Source organism: Oreochromis niloticus, linkage group LG4 (genome assembly GCF_001858045.2).
Source record: "Oreochromis niloticus isolate F11D_XX linkage group LG4, O_niloticus_UMD_NMBU, whole genome shotgun sequence".
NCBI lineage: Eukaryota > Metazoa > Chordata > Actinopteri > Cichliformes > Cichlidae > Oreochromis > Oreochromis niloticus.
The window spans coordinates 15,993,201-16,006,899 of NC_031969.2; the positions used below are offsets into that span (position 1 = coordinate 15,993,201).

At 39.9% G+C, this 13,699-nt stretch overlaps 1 protein-coding gene across 22 annotated transcripts in view; it reads right to left on the reverse strand.

The window, feature by feature from the left end:
* Nucleotides 1-13,699, reverse strand: part of cacna1aa (calcium channel, voltage-dependent, P/Q type, alpha 1A subunit, a) — a 78,664-nt gene that overhangs the window by 50,287 nt on the left and 14,678 nt on the right. For all 22 annotated transcript variants that reach the window (XM_025906920.1, XM_025906916.1, XM_025906913.1 and 19 more), the window contains exons 2-6: nt 10,216-10,321; nt 9,794-9,933; nt 2,326-2,417; nt 1,538-1,690; nt 1,048-1,235 (exon numbers count right to left, since the gene is read on the reverse strand). In XM_025906920.1, the coding sequence (XP_025762705.1) occupies nt 1,048-1,235; nt 1,538-1,690; nt 2,326-2,417; nt 9,794-9,933; nt 10,216-10,321 (679 nt within the window). The remainder of the gene's footprint in view (nt 1-1,047; nt 1,236-1,537; nt 1,691-2,325; nt 2,418-9,793; nt 9,934-10,215; nt 10,322-13,699) is intronic.

Here is a 13,699-nt window from a genome sequence, read left to right on the forward strand (position 1 = left end):
CTCTTTCTCATAGCCTCCCTCCCCTTTTCTTCCCGTCTCCTCCATCTTTCCTTCTTCCTGCATGTAAGCCGCTGTGTACCCAGTGTACCGCAGACCCTTTTTCTACCATTAAACTTTTATTGCTCCCCTCCCGAGCAGCTGCAAGAATAACTTGGGCTGAACAGGCCTTTTTAAATATAGAGCAGCACCGGGAAGGAGGGACAGAAGGAGAGAGACACAGAGGGAGAGGGACAGAAGACAGGAAGACAAGCAGGAATAAGGGGAGAAAGGGAAGGACAGAGGGAGAAAGGTAAAAGAACTGGGTGGACGGAGAGGGAAAGGAGATGGGAAAAGCAGATGACTACAGTAACAGTCAAAGACCCTCATCTGCCTCTGGTCTCCACGGCAACCGTTGCCCCTGACAGCAGGGAACAATTCAGTCTTGGACATGAGTGATGGCATTGTTGGTACTCGTTTAATAGGTAGATGAGCACAGGTGAAATTGTTGAAGGTTTTAACAGTCTAATTTTTGTACTTGATTAGAGAACGCACTCTCAAATGGCTTTGACTGAAAATACTCCTGTTAACAAACTGGAGTCAAATGTACATTTTTCTCCAGTTTGTTAACAGAAGTTTGTTTAAAAATAAGTCTGACAAGCATGAAAGCTGACCTAAGGTGCACTTCATTAGATTTTTTTTGTTTGCTGTTTTGTTATAGATATTTTAGCTAATGTGAAGGTTTTAACCATGAGAAACAGCCACAAAATATGACAGAAATATTTTTTTCCCATGATCACCACCTAGCAAAATAATTTGATACTGTATTTTTTTTTCTAAGATTAATTAACAGGCAAACATGATAAGAGCAGGTTTGTGGACTTTTAGCATGCTGTGGCACATTTGTTTTTCTCTTGAACAAGACTTTCTTTATTAAGTCTTTTATTTTTGCCTTGCTAGATTTAACACCTTTACATAAACATCCTCTGCTTTCCTGGGTGCACTGGTGTGGCCAAAAAGTTGGTCGCTGAATGTGTACTAGTGTTGCAAATGCTGTTCAGCTTGACATACATAGTAGAGCAGGTCAGTCCAGCCCTCCATGGTGATACACTGGAAAACGGTGAGAATAGCAAACAGGATGTTGTCAAACTGGGTGATGCCGTAGTTTGGTCCCAGCCAGTACTCTCTACAAACGGTGTCCTCTGGACACAGCCGAGATGGAAGCTCTACCCCACATGGAAACTCTTCCCGGATCTCTTCTAAACATGCGTAAAAGTGGGATAAAACAAGGGTGAGCAATCAAATGCCATGTATGCGCAAATGTATTTAGTAATTTTAAATCCCTCTTGAGGAAACGTCAAATACTTCAGATGTTGATTGAGGCTACATCTGCAGAAACTGCACAGTATACCAAAAATGTACTATTTTAAGTTCTAATTTCAGCAGTGCAACTATTTAAAGTCTGCCTCAGCATGAACAGGCGCACTCTTCTCTGAGGAAAACTTGGAGCAACTTAATCCCGACTGAATTATTGCCAAAGTGTAAACACAAAATCCTTTACTTGTTATGTTGTCGAAGCAGGTTTTGTGGAATTTGCCCATGTAGAACTCGAGGCCGATGATGGCGAACATGAGGATGGCAAAGAAGAGCAGCAGGCCAATTTGCAGCAGAGGAATCATGGCCTTCATGATGGATTTGAGCACCACCTGTAAGCCTAAAGCACACAGGTATAGAGTATTAAGATTTTATGAAGAATCATTTCATACGTTTTCATTTTAATCTGTCTGCTCTCTTTATCCTACAACTAATTTCAGTTAGTTTGCAGTTAAGCTACCTTTCTGTGAAGAAATACTTGAATATCCTAATTACACATTTATATCCAATCATTAAACTTTTACATGTTAAGCTGAAGTGAAATAAACCATAAACATATATATTGTAGCACCTATTGGTATGATGCTCTAATTGGCTTTTCATAGAAACCCAAGTGACTTTTATGATGAGTAAGCCCTGGTATGCCTGTTCAAGCCCATAGTGGAGAACAGGCTATTAATAACACTGCAGTGGCAGTAGTGCTAGAACATTACTGCCACTATAACATTTAAAAAATGAGCAAAGTGTGCACAGAAGTACCACTTTTGTTGTTGCATTATGCAGAGCAACACAGAAGCTGCATAAAACCTTGACACAAAATGCTTCTCCATGCTATTTTGATCCTCAAATAAAATTTAAAGATGTTCTGCACTTATCGCTTTCTCAATTGTTAGGCAACGACAAAGATGTGGTTCAAGGTAAAGGTGAAGAAAGTCTTTTTTTCAAATCTTTCTCAGATGAAGAATATCGACTTACTGGGAATACCGGACACCAGTTTGAGAGGCCTCAATACTCGCACAGCCCTGAGTGTCCGCAAGTCGAATTGTGAGCCCACAGTAGATAGAATCCTAAAGGGAAAAAGACAAATGCACCGAAGTGAGCACAGAGAATCAATATTTAAGCTAGCCGAGCTTGTCAATGTCTGTCAACCTCGCAGTTTCTCCATTTCTCCATTTTCTCATACATGCACAAACCCATGCCAGATCATTACAAACAACTGGGTGAGCTCTGTATGTAAATCCTGTAAGAGCTGAACTGATCAATACGGCTGACAAGTGAAGTAAGACAGAGGAGTGTATCAGGGTGAGAGAGGGATGGGCTGAATGGAAAGTGTTTTTGTATCAAGACGAGAGAGCGACCAGACAACGAAAAAGGAGAAAGATGGGGAAATGGAGAGCAGAGAGAAGGAACGGGATTAAGGAAATAAAAAGAGAGTGAAAAACAGAAAGATTGTGACTTGCTTATTTATTGTTACATGTTTGATGTTTCTCTTCTGAGTAAACACATATTAGCGTGTGCTACTGCAACTATATAATCACTCATCATCAAAATAAATGCCATAAACAGCAAGTGTGTGTGCGTATGGGTAAGTATAGAGGATTAAAATGTTCCCTCGTGCCACCAGACTTGTAGTCAGTCCCATCGTCTGACGCACACTGTGAATCATCAAACTTCCCACTTCTCTATCTCTCTCCCTCTGTCTTTCTTTCGTCCAGCCTCTCTGACACATTTCTACCTGCCTGTGTTCCTCTAAGAGGCCTAGTGACATTGCAGAGCCTTAATCACAGGTTTAAGGTCTGCCTGATTCCTTCACATTTGAATAGAACGGAAAATTGACACCAACTCCAGGTCTTTGGTTGAAGGTATGCCTGGTTGTGGTTTCAAATGTGGTATTGTATTACCAGGAAGCCCACCCCCCAAGTGGTTGGTGCTTCATCACGAGTGTATAGGCTGGGGTCCTTGTAATGACATTGTGTGATATCAAATGCCTCATCAGACGCTGACCTGTAACTGAGAGGATCCTAGTTTAGTAGGAGGCGTTAATGCACTTCAGCTGCATGATATTTCTAAAAGAACAGATATCACACAGAGATAATACTCAGTGTTATATTAATGGGAACTCAACCTATAAGTTGCAGAAACTGTATTTAAGTATTGCAAAAAAGAGTATATATATATATTTTTAAAAAATGAATCAGAACACTCATTGGACTTATCTGAAAGCCCGGAATTAATAAGTTCAGGAATGCAAGTAAATAACTGTAGTTTCGCATCTTAATAATAATAATAATAATTTGCTTTACTATGTTTTCTGCATAAAAAAAAACAGTGAGTTTTATTGCTGAAAATGCTGCTTTACCAGGAAATGACCGAGCTGCCCTCTGCTACACAAGATGACCAACAAAGCAAGTACAGATTTAGTGTTTTGCTCAAGGATACATTAGCCTGAAAGATGCTTGGCAACAACAGAGTGCTACATTAATGCAAGTTAGGATAGCCATGAAGGGAAGATGAAGATGATGTAGTCGAGGATGGTAAATTTGCAGTATGTATTGCACAAGGGGAAAAAAACATTTACCATAAGTGCAACTGGGGGGGAAAGAGTGAGTTCGATAGATGAAATACTGATTTTAAATGTAAGGGCAAAAAGAACAGTGGCTCAGTTGGAATATTTACCCTCTAAACTGAGCTGTGTTGATATAAAAAGGAGAATAGTGGAATTTTGTAGAAGGAAAAACCTGTATATCATGCTGCAAAAACATCTGTGTGCTGGCATGAAGAAACACATCTACATTTACATATAAAAGGTGAACGCGTGTACCTGTGTCAGTATTTTTGGAATTACAATACAGAAACTATTTGCCAAAAAAAACAACCTGCGATTACAAATCCAATTATTTTATCTATTTCTGTGATGTGACTATGATTACAGTAAAAAACATTAACAACACTGATGATTGGACAATAACGATAATGAACTATGATGATGATGATGATGATGATGACTGTGATGGCGATAGTAACAACGATGATGGTAATAACATGATGGTGATTTCATCTGCCATCACAAATAGTGTCAAACCGATGAGGCAGTTCCTCATTCACACTGTCTCCACGGTTACCGGGTCCTTTCTCATTCATAAGTGTTTCCATGGCAACAGGGACCTTGGCTCATTGATAGAATCTCTGTATCACCTTGGTAACAGGGCCAAGGGAGGAGCTAGATTGATTGTTTTGTTTTTTTCGTCTTCTTTTCTATTTAATGTAAATGTTTTGCAGCTTACATGCAACGCTGCACATCTGCACGCCGATACATGCAAAAACACCCGTGCACACAGATGCACGCATCTGCACAGCAAATGGGTGTTGGTTGGAGCTTAAACATACTGAGAGAAAATAATTTTATTCAAGTGTGCACAATGGAAAGTGGGTCATTTGGAATAATCAATGGAAAACAATTTCTTCCCTGCCAGGAACAGATACTCTCTACTGTACATCTTTAAATTCACACACAGAATGCACACACACCTGCATTTAAGCAAAAGGAGAGCAAATGGTTAAGGGGAATCAGATGAAGCAACATCGCTATAACAAAAACCTCATCTCTCCACTTCTGATGAGAATCCAACGCATTATACAAACAACATTTATCCCTGCTATCTCCCTCTGCAGCTTCCTGCTGACTTCAGCTAAAATCCAGCTAAATATCTCTGTCCACATCACTGACTGAATCTCACCATCTCTGCTCCAAGCGCTCCTGTTATCTGTCCTTGTCTCCTTGGTTGCGTCTGTGACTATGATTCAAATATTTTGCATTAAATGCACCAGTATGCTCTTTAATGTTTTTATAACATCAATAAAATGTTAAGTGTCTCTTAAGCCACCAATCAGACCTCGACGATCAGCTGACACCCAGAATTTCTCCCAGAATTCACAAGAGCCCACGTCTCCTCCCGCAGGTGGGCCAGGAGATCCATTGTAGGGAAAAGAGACCAAAGCCAGGAGGCAAAGCTGATAATTTACTGGCTGATCTGGGTTTCTATCCTCACCTATGGCAATGTGCAGAAAAGGATTGCAGATACACACAAAATGCTTGATCCTCAGAGATAGGGTGAGTAGCGCAGTCACTCAAAAGGGGCTTAAAGTACAGGCACTGTCCTACACAAGAAAGGAGCCAGTTGTGGTGGGTTTAGCATTTGAATAGAATGCCTCTTAGATGCCTCTTAGGTGAGTTATTCTGGGCATGTTCAACAGGGAAAAGACCCCAGGGTAGACCCAAGACACACGGGAAAGAACATTTTTCTCAGCTGGCTTGGAAGCACATTGGTATGCCCCTCGTTCCTCAAAGAGCTGGTGGCAGTGACTGTGGAGAGGGACATTTGAGCAGTTTTTGACAGTTCTGCTTAGACTGCAAAAACATTTTCATTGCATTCATATCCTCTTTTATAATGAAATTCCCTTTAATAAATTGTAAACTGTGGGAATAAAGCATCACATACAGCTTTGCATTAGTCTGGTAAGCACAACTCTAGACACATTTTTTTTTAAAATGGGGAGGTAGTACCTCTAGACCGCCCTAGACAGTATTTAATTATCTGAATGTTAAAGCTGCAGGGAATTGCAATAACCTCAAAACACATTTTAAACAGGAAGGCATACTCCTTAAGGATGGTGCAGTTTTGCAGTGGGTAGCACAGTCACCTCAGAGCATGGGGGTTTCTGGCCAGCTCGGTCCTTTCTGTGTGGAGTATTACACAATTCTGCTCAGGAAGCTCACAATGAAAATAATTATTTAGACCAGCCTGGAACTCTGATGTGTCAAACCTGCAACTGACTTGTGACCTCTTGGAGGTACTGCACCTCTTGCCCAGCTAAAATTGGCTCCAGGTGAACGTGGTCTAGCTAATGTCTTCAACACCAGTTGAAGACACCATGATTTGACAAAAAATCATTGTTTGGTATAAAAATAGTTTTAGCAAATTCATCACTCAGTTTCACATGATTTCAAAATGACTGAAATAATCATTTTTTATGCTTCTTGTTATCTGTTGAATCTAATCAAAAAATCCTAACACGGGTACAGGAAGGCAAAAGAAAGAGGAGGATGCAATGCAAGAACAGCTGTAAATTAAATGTAACTAGACTAATAATCAATAGTGGGTGTAGAAAAACAAACAAACAAACAAAAAAACCCAACCAGCTTATTTTCACTGCCAAGCCACTCTGACAATTAACTACAACACACAGGTCAACACCCACAAATCAGACGACTTGGAATAAGACCGTAGAGTAAATAGCTAATCTCGGTGATGTATTCAGACATGCTAAGTGCTATTTGTGTGTTTGTCTTTGTATGTGTTTGAAGAGAGCGCCAGCAAGTGCAGGGAGGGCGAGCAGGACACGGAAAAGAATGTTTGAAGTGGAAATGTCTGTGCGTGTGTGTGTGCGCGCGCCCATGTGGTCACTGTGTTATCAAAGGTTTCCACCAAAGGTTGATAGAAAGGCCAAGTAGCCTTTCATCTTCAAAGAGCTGGACTGCTAAAAACACACTGGCCATTCATAGAAAGCACAACAAAGAACGAGTGCGCCACGTGTGTGCAAAATGTATTGACTGCAGGCAGCGTCCTCAATGCATCATGGGAATGTACTATATGTGTACACTATGTGCTGCTCTCTAAATATTGCTATACACCACAGCTGGTTGACAGAGAGGGTTACAGCGTGATGGCTGCTGTTTAGGTTATACACCAATGTGGTTGCTTCTTTGAGAAATAATCCCTGAATCTGATCATTTCACACCTCCATCCATCCATCCACCCATCCATCAATTTACTTAGCAGCAGATGGGGTGGAGCTGGTGACACCCAGATGACACTGGGGAGAAGCAGAGTTGTCAATCAATGACAAGGTTTTCACCATTTTTAATTAAATCCACAGCTATAGCCCAGAGTATGCAAAGAAAACCTGCACAGACACAAGAAAAACATGCAAACTCCACTCAGAAAGGCCTCGACCACCACCTTTGTATCGAAGCATTATTGTTGTAAGGTGACAGTGCTGACCCCTGTGTTGCCCTAACTTCATACCTGAACCTGCAAAACAGTGCCTCATAATGTATCAGACACTCAGCACAGCATCATTTCCATTGGATTTTCATGGGTGATTTGTCAGGTCTAGAACAAGACTGCTCATGATGCACTTGTCAGTCATCTTTTAGTGATGGACTCGCTGTGAAACTCCACTCGTCAATGCTGATGTTTTTTTAATTTGTTTGTTTTGTTGTTGCTGTTATTTATTGACCATTTTTCTGAGAAGTCAACAAAAAATCATTGCAAATAAATAACCATCTCAAAGTCTTGCAACTCTTCGTCAAGCTATTGTTGAATAAAATCCTACATGTTTATGACACTAGATTCCAAATAGGGCCACAAAACCACTTGGATAAAATAGATGTCATTAATGAAGGCCATTATGTTTAGAAAGGGTAGTCAACAAGGCTAATATATGCTGATAAAATAGTGTATGCATAATCCATTCAAACAAATCTAGCTTTTTTTTCCAATGTGTGCCATTTAACAGTGATTGCCCTGAGGTCATCAGATAACACTTCTTCTTTTGGCTGCTCCCTTTAGAGGGTCAGCATAGTAGATCATCTGCTTCCATCTCACCCTAACCCTTGCATCCTCTTCTCTTACACCAACCATCTGCATAAGTCTTCCTGGCATCTTTATTATCAACATCCTTTGTCTGGTATATCCACTATCCCTCCACTGCACATGTCCAGATTTACCTCTCTAACTTTCACTTCAAACTGCTCAACCTGAGCTATCCCCCTGATATACTCCTTTCTAATCTTGTCTCCCCCCAATGACAATTCACTTGAAAATAATCTACCAACAGATCGAGTGGTAAAATAGAAAAAATTGGCAAAAGAAATCAAAGATCAGCTTTAAGGACATTCTAGTTTCCTTCTGTTGTACCTCCTTATCCTCTCGGCATTTCACTACTTCCTGCTGTCGTGCTGACACTTGTCTTCTCACCTCTCTTCTCTGTTTCAGTCGCTCTATCGCACCATGCTGAGAGGAACTTGGCTTCGTGATTGCTCTTATTAAAGCATAAGGACATACTGCTGCACTGAGTGTCTGCTCAGTGCATGTGTGGTGTCCTTGTGCAAGACAGAGAAATTTGGGCAGAAAGGAGCAATCACTGGATTCACCGGTTGCTTCATCTAACCCATGAAGTCCCCACCATTCACCCCATGCACACACAAGTGGACATAATCCCCTCAACACGACAATCTGTGCCACCACTCCCAAACAGCGACGTGATTGTATTGCTGCTAGAATTTGCAAAGTTGTTAAGAAACAACTTTTAAATAGATTTATATCATCAGTTTACTTTTCTTTTTTTTTTTTTAGCTTTTTTGCAGTTTTTATGCTTTGCAGCTAATTTGCGTTTCGGTTGAACATCAACAGTGAGACATGCAAACACTGTCGTTTGTTAATGCATCACTCATGCATCGCATTCATCTGTATCACATCAGCCTGCAGCGTCACACCGGTGTGTAGCAGTGGTAGATACATAAAAGAGGCTTACTGTGTCTTTAAAGAAACACGCAGGATAGCAGGAATGACATTTGACAGTCATCTTAAACGATGGATTAACAGATGGATACGTTGAGAAAACAGAATCTAGCGCAGACAAATGAGCGAGAATGTAAAATGTAAACCCATTTGCATGTGTGTAGATGCCATCATTCCGCTTCTCTTCTCTGCCTTTCATTTCTGTCAATCAAACCTATTATCTAATGTCTCTGGTCTTTTCCTGTGAGATATAATCTAATAAGTGAAGGCAATAGTAAATCCATCATTTTAATCCCATCATGTCTGAACTCGGCCTTGTTGACACCGTTTCTGTGTTCAGGTTGCATTCCATCGCTTCTCTTTGCCCTCGTCTTCACCTTCTCGTTGAATGTTCAAATCAAATATCTCATTTACTCATTCCCCTTTCTTACATTGTCTCTTTCCATTCATTCCTACTGTGTCTCTCTTTCTATTGAGGTAGCAGCACCTGCTTTTTTTCTTGCCTTCTCTCCAGTGCTGCTTCCCCCTGCGCTCCCTACCCCTTCTGTCGCTGTATATATTGTGGTGACATTTGTTCACTACCCAGGCTGCTGGCTGCCTGCAGTTCTGCTCTGTGATCTGACTGCTGCCTTGCCCAGAATGGGGCCTTTCATTAGGTCAAAGGAGCAGGAAAAGGACACTTGCACACATACATGCATACAAACACACTAAAACACATGACAGTTTTGACATGCTGTTGGAAAATCCTTTTTCATGTTCGAGTTTAGTCAGACACACATTTAGATCTGACTAAAGGTTACATACTGTATTATGTATGTATGTGTCTGTTCTTGGCTCATATGCATTTGTTTAATACTCACCCTGTGAGCACTACGACAAAGTCCATCACGTTCCATCCGTTTCTCAGGTAAGAGTTCTTGTGGAAGGCAAAACCAAGCGCCAGGATCTTTATTCCTGACTCAAAACAGAAGATTCCTATGAAATACGGCTCTGTATCATCCTGGGGAGCACAAGAGAGAACAAGCAAAGGAGGAGTGGAAAATAGGAGAGAGGAAAGGCAGGAAAGGTTATGAGGGTTTGAAAGGCACAGAAAGACAAAGTAAGACAGCTGGCAGTGGGTGAATGAGTTTCAGAAGAAGTGTGTTTTGCAAATAGTCTCATGTGCCAAATAAATTTTAAAAAATCAAAGAAAAAATTATCTCACAAATATACAATTATAACCTGAATTTAATTGTGTTTACATGTAAAACACGTGCAATTTTGTCTTGGTTATTCAGCTTACCAGGCGTTCTGAGAGCGGCGTCTTGTCCCCATCAGGCAAATGTTGTTCCAGAGCCAGGACAATGCAGTTGGCAATGATGGTGGCTAGAATCATCCACTCAAATGGAGTGAGGAAGTTCAGTGAAGGAACAAATCTTTTTTAGCTGAACCACAAACCACCACATTAATTGCTTGTTAACACAAATATCTCATCACCCTATCACATGGGAGCGATGCAGCTGAAGCCTTACTGAAATGCTCAAGTGAGCATCATTTAAACAGAATAATGCTCAAAAAGCTCAGATCAACTCAAACTGGTCGCTTGGACATGACAATCAGTTCATATGCACTCCATAGTCACCACACTTTAATCCAACAGAGCACTAGTTATTTAAAAGTGTTACAAATAATGTGCAGATTTACACATACTAGGTCAGGAGTTGCTATTACCATCTTGCCACAGAACAGAGCAGCACCAACAGGAAAGTAAAACATTGCAGCACTACCTTGTTGGACAGATTCACTTATAACTTACTGAGTTAATTTACCTGGCCTGCTAAAAACGTCAGGGCAAATTAAGGGATAACATAGAAAACATCCCTACCCTAACATGAAAGGTCAAAAGGAAGGTCAAATATATATGCAGCTTGAATTCACTGAGTGTAAGCAAGTGTGAAAAGAAAACATAGCAACTCCATCTCAAATGGACCGCAGTCTGGCCTCTCTCTGCCACTATTTACCCACACAAATACACACACACGCCCACAAGCCATCATTATGAGTCAGTTAAATATGTTCTGCTAAGTATATTTTCTGATAACACGCCACCCACACGGACAAGCAAAACAAAGATACACTTTAATATAGCCTGTGTCTTTTTGTGTAAGTGTGTGATAACATGCCTGGGCACTGACTGAGACTTATTGTGGCATCACCATTTGGCTCTCGGTACATAGCATCCGGCAGCTAGTACAGAAAGAGAGCCAGAGATCGGGAGAGAGAGAGAGGGAGTACCTTATTACATATCTAAATCGTTCTTTTTTCTCTAACACACAAACACGCCCACGCATTCAGATACACAAATGCACACACAGGCAGTGTCTTCCTAAGTTAGTGCTTCTGTCTCTTTAAAGTCATGAGATAAATTGTTACATTTAAAGGAATCAAGTAAACAGACTAAGAAAAAAAGTGATCAGAGGACCAAAAGAAGTAACTAAAGTAGAAAAATTACACTGTGTATAAATATACACAAAGGACATGTTCGAAATCTATTCCTTCCCTTTTTTGTCACCTTTTTTTCCTACTTTCATGCTTCCTTTGGGAGCAGCCATTCTCATGGTAGGGGTGGGAGGGGAAAACAGAACAATGAAAAGAAAGAAAGGGCGAAGAAGCTATTTATAGAACATTCATCATGTGTTAAATGTATGTGTGTGTCTATGTGTGCTGAGATCGTGTGCATGCGTTTGACCACTTTTCACACATTAACAGAAAACCTAAGGCGCTGTTCAATTAGCCTCCTTGCTCCCAGCTATGCATATAAATGTATGTATACACATGTGAATGTGTTAATCCATGACAGTGAATGAATGTAGCTGAGTGAAAAGGGGAAAGAGAGAGAAGGGAGAGGAGCAGAAAGAGAGAAGAAGGCTGATGTATGTAAAACCCAAATGTGTCTGTATGTATCTGTTATGTGTGTGTAATTGGACTGTCAGAAAAATCAATACTTGGATACTAATCAATGCTAAAATCAGGTAAGTTACTCATTTGCAGCAGTATTGGTAGCAACTTTGCCATCTTTACATGCTCATTTCGAGGCTTCAAAATGCGACATCAGAAACTGATAGCTGGGTCCATTTTTTATACTGATCACGACACACGCTCAGTTCCTCCATTTATTAGCAGCTAATTAAGTATTTGATATTTCAACAGGTTTAAACAACACTGAAGTTGTCAAGTGTTTTAAACACTTGTCATAAATGTTAACCTGGCCAGCGCACAAATTCATTTTAGCAATTTGATGAAATAATAAATACATGATGCTGTGTGGATTCTCTGTTATCTTTTATTTATTTATTTATTTTGCTTATCAGCTGTTTATTGTCTGGCTTTCTTTTGAAAATGTGCCACATGAGGATGGATGACTCACTTACTGCAGTCCAAACCTACCCACGGGTAGAAATAAAGTAACCTGAACCTTTATATCTATTAGCCACATTAGTGTTCTGTTGTCATTATGGCAGTGGCAAGTGGCCAGGGTGAAATATAAAATAATAACGCAAATGTTGGAGGAAAACGTTGTCAGTCCTGCCCATCTGTTAGGGTATTTGGACAGTGTTAATTTAACAGGGTAATGCAACTATTAGTGTCTAAAATCTTTTATGTCTGTCTTAAAGTCTGAGATTGAAGTTAAGAAAAGTGTAACAGCAACTAGCCATAAACAGTGACTCCCTTAACAGCTCTATTTGATCACCAATGAAGATGTAGTGCTAAGTCACCAGAAGCACTACCTCAGACAAAATAATTTTGTCCTAACAGTTACATTACTGTTTTGTTGTATTTTGGTTTTGGCACATTTGCATCATGCATTGGATTCCAAGGCACTAAAGATTGGCTCTTTCTTACTCAGGCAATGTGTTTGTTTATAAAGGAAATAATCACAGAGACAGGTATTTTTAAAATACACAGATCCTTATGGTGTAAAAGCAGGATATAAGTAAATGACCTATTTGAAATGACTCAAACATTCAATGATAAATCATCTTCCTTCCTAAATTGCTATACATATATATATATATATATATATATATATATACATATATATATATATATATATATATATATATATACATATGTATGGAGCGAGAGAGAGAGAGAGAGAGAGAGAGAGAGAGGGAGAAATTTCATATTTTATTGATTGCAATAAAAGCAATAGATGAACTGGGGTGTGATTCACTGACATTCATTGTGTGTGTGTGTTTGTACACTGTAATAGGGACAGCAGTAGGTTGCAGGCAAAGATGTCTCGCCAAGTAAAAGTAAGTGAGGCCACAACTGAGGCCAAATTACACACACACACACACACACACACACACACACACACACACACACACACACACACACACATCTATTTATCTGCAAAAACATGTGAAAAAACCTTGAATCACTCCTTTATTTCTGTATTCTTCCAATGAGTCAGATTTATTTTTACCAGGTTTTCTTAAGGTCTTTCAAAGCTTTTTGGATATTGGCTGCTCTTCCCCTTATTTCCACTCCAGTCCTTGTACACGACCATTTTTAGTGGAACAATTTTGTTCATTAAGCCACTTAACACTGACCTATGAATCATTCAAGCAAAGGTACCTAACTTAAGAGATGAACAAGTGTTGGCTCTACACATAGCAGACAACTTAACAAAGAATCAATTTTAAATTGTATCTTTAGGCACTTTGTTACTAACAGCAGAATCCGTGAAAAAAAAAATTGCCATATTGAGACAATTGTTTTGC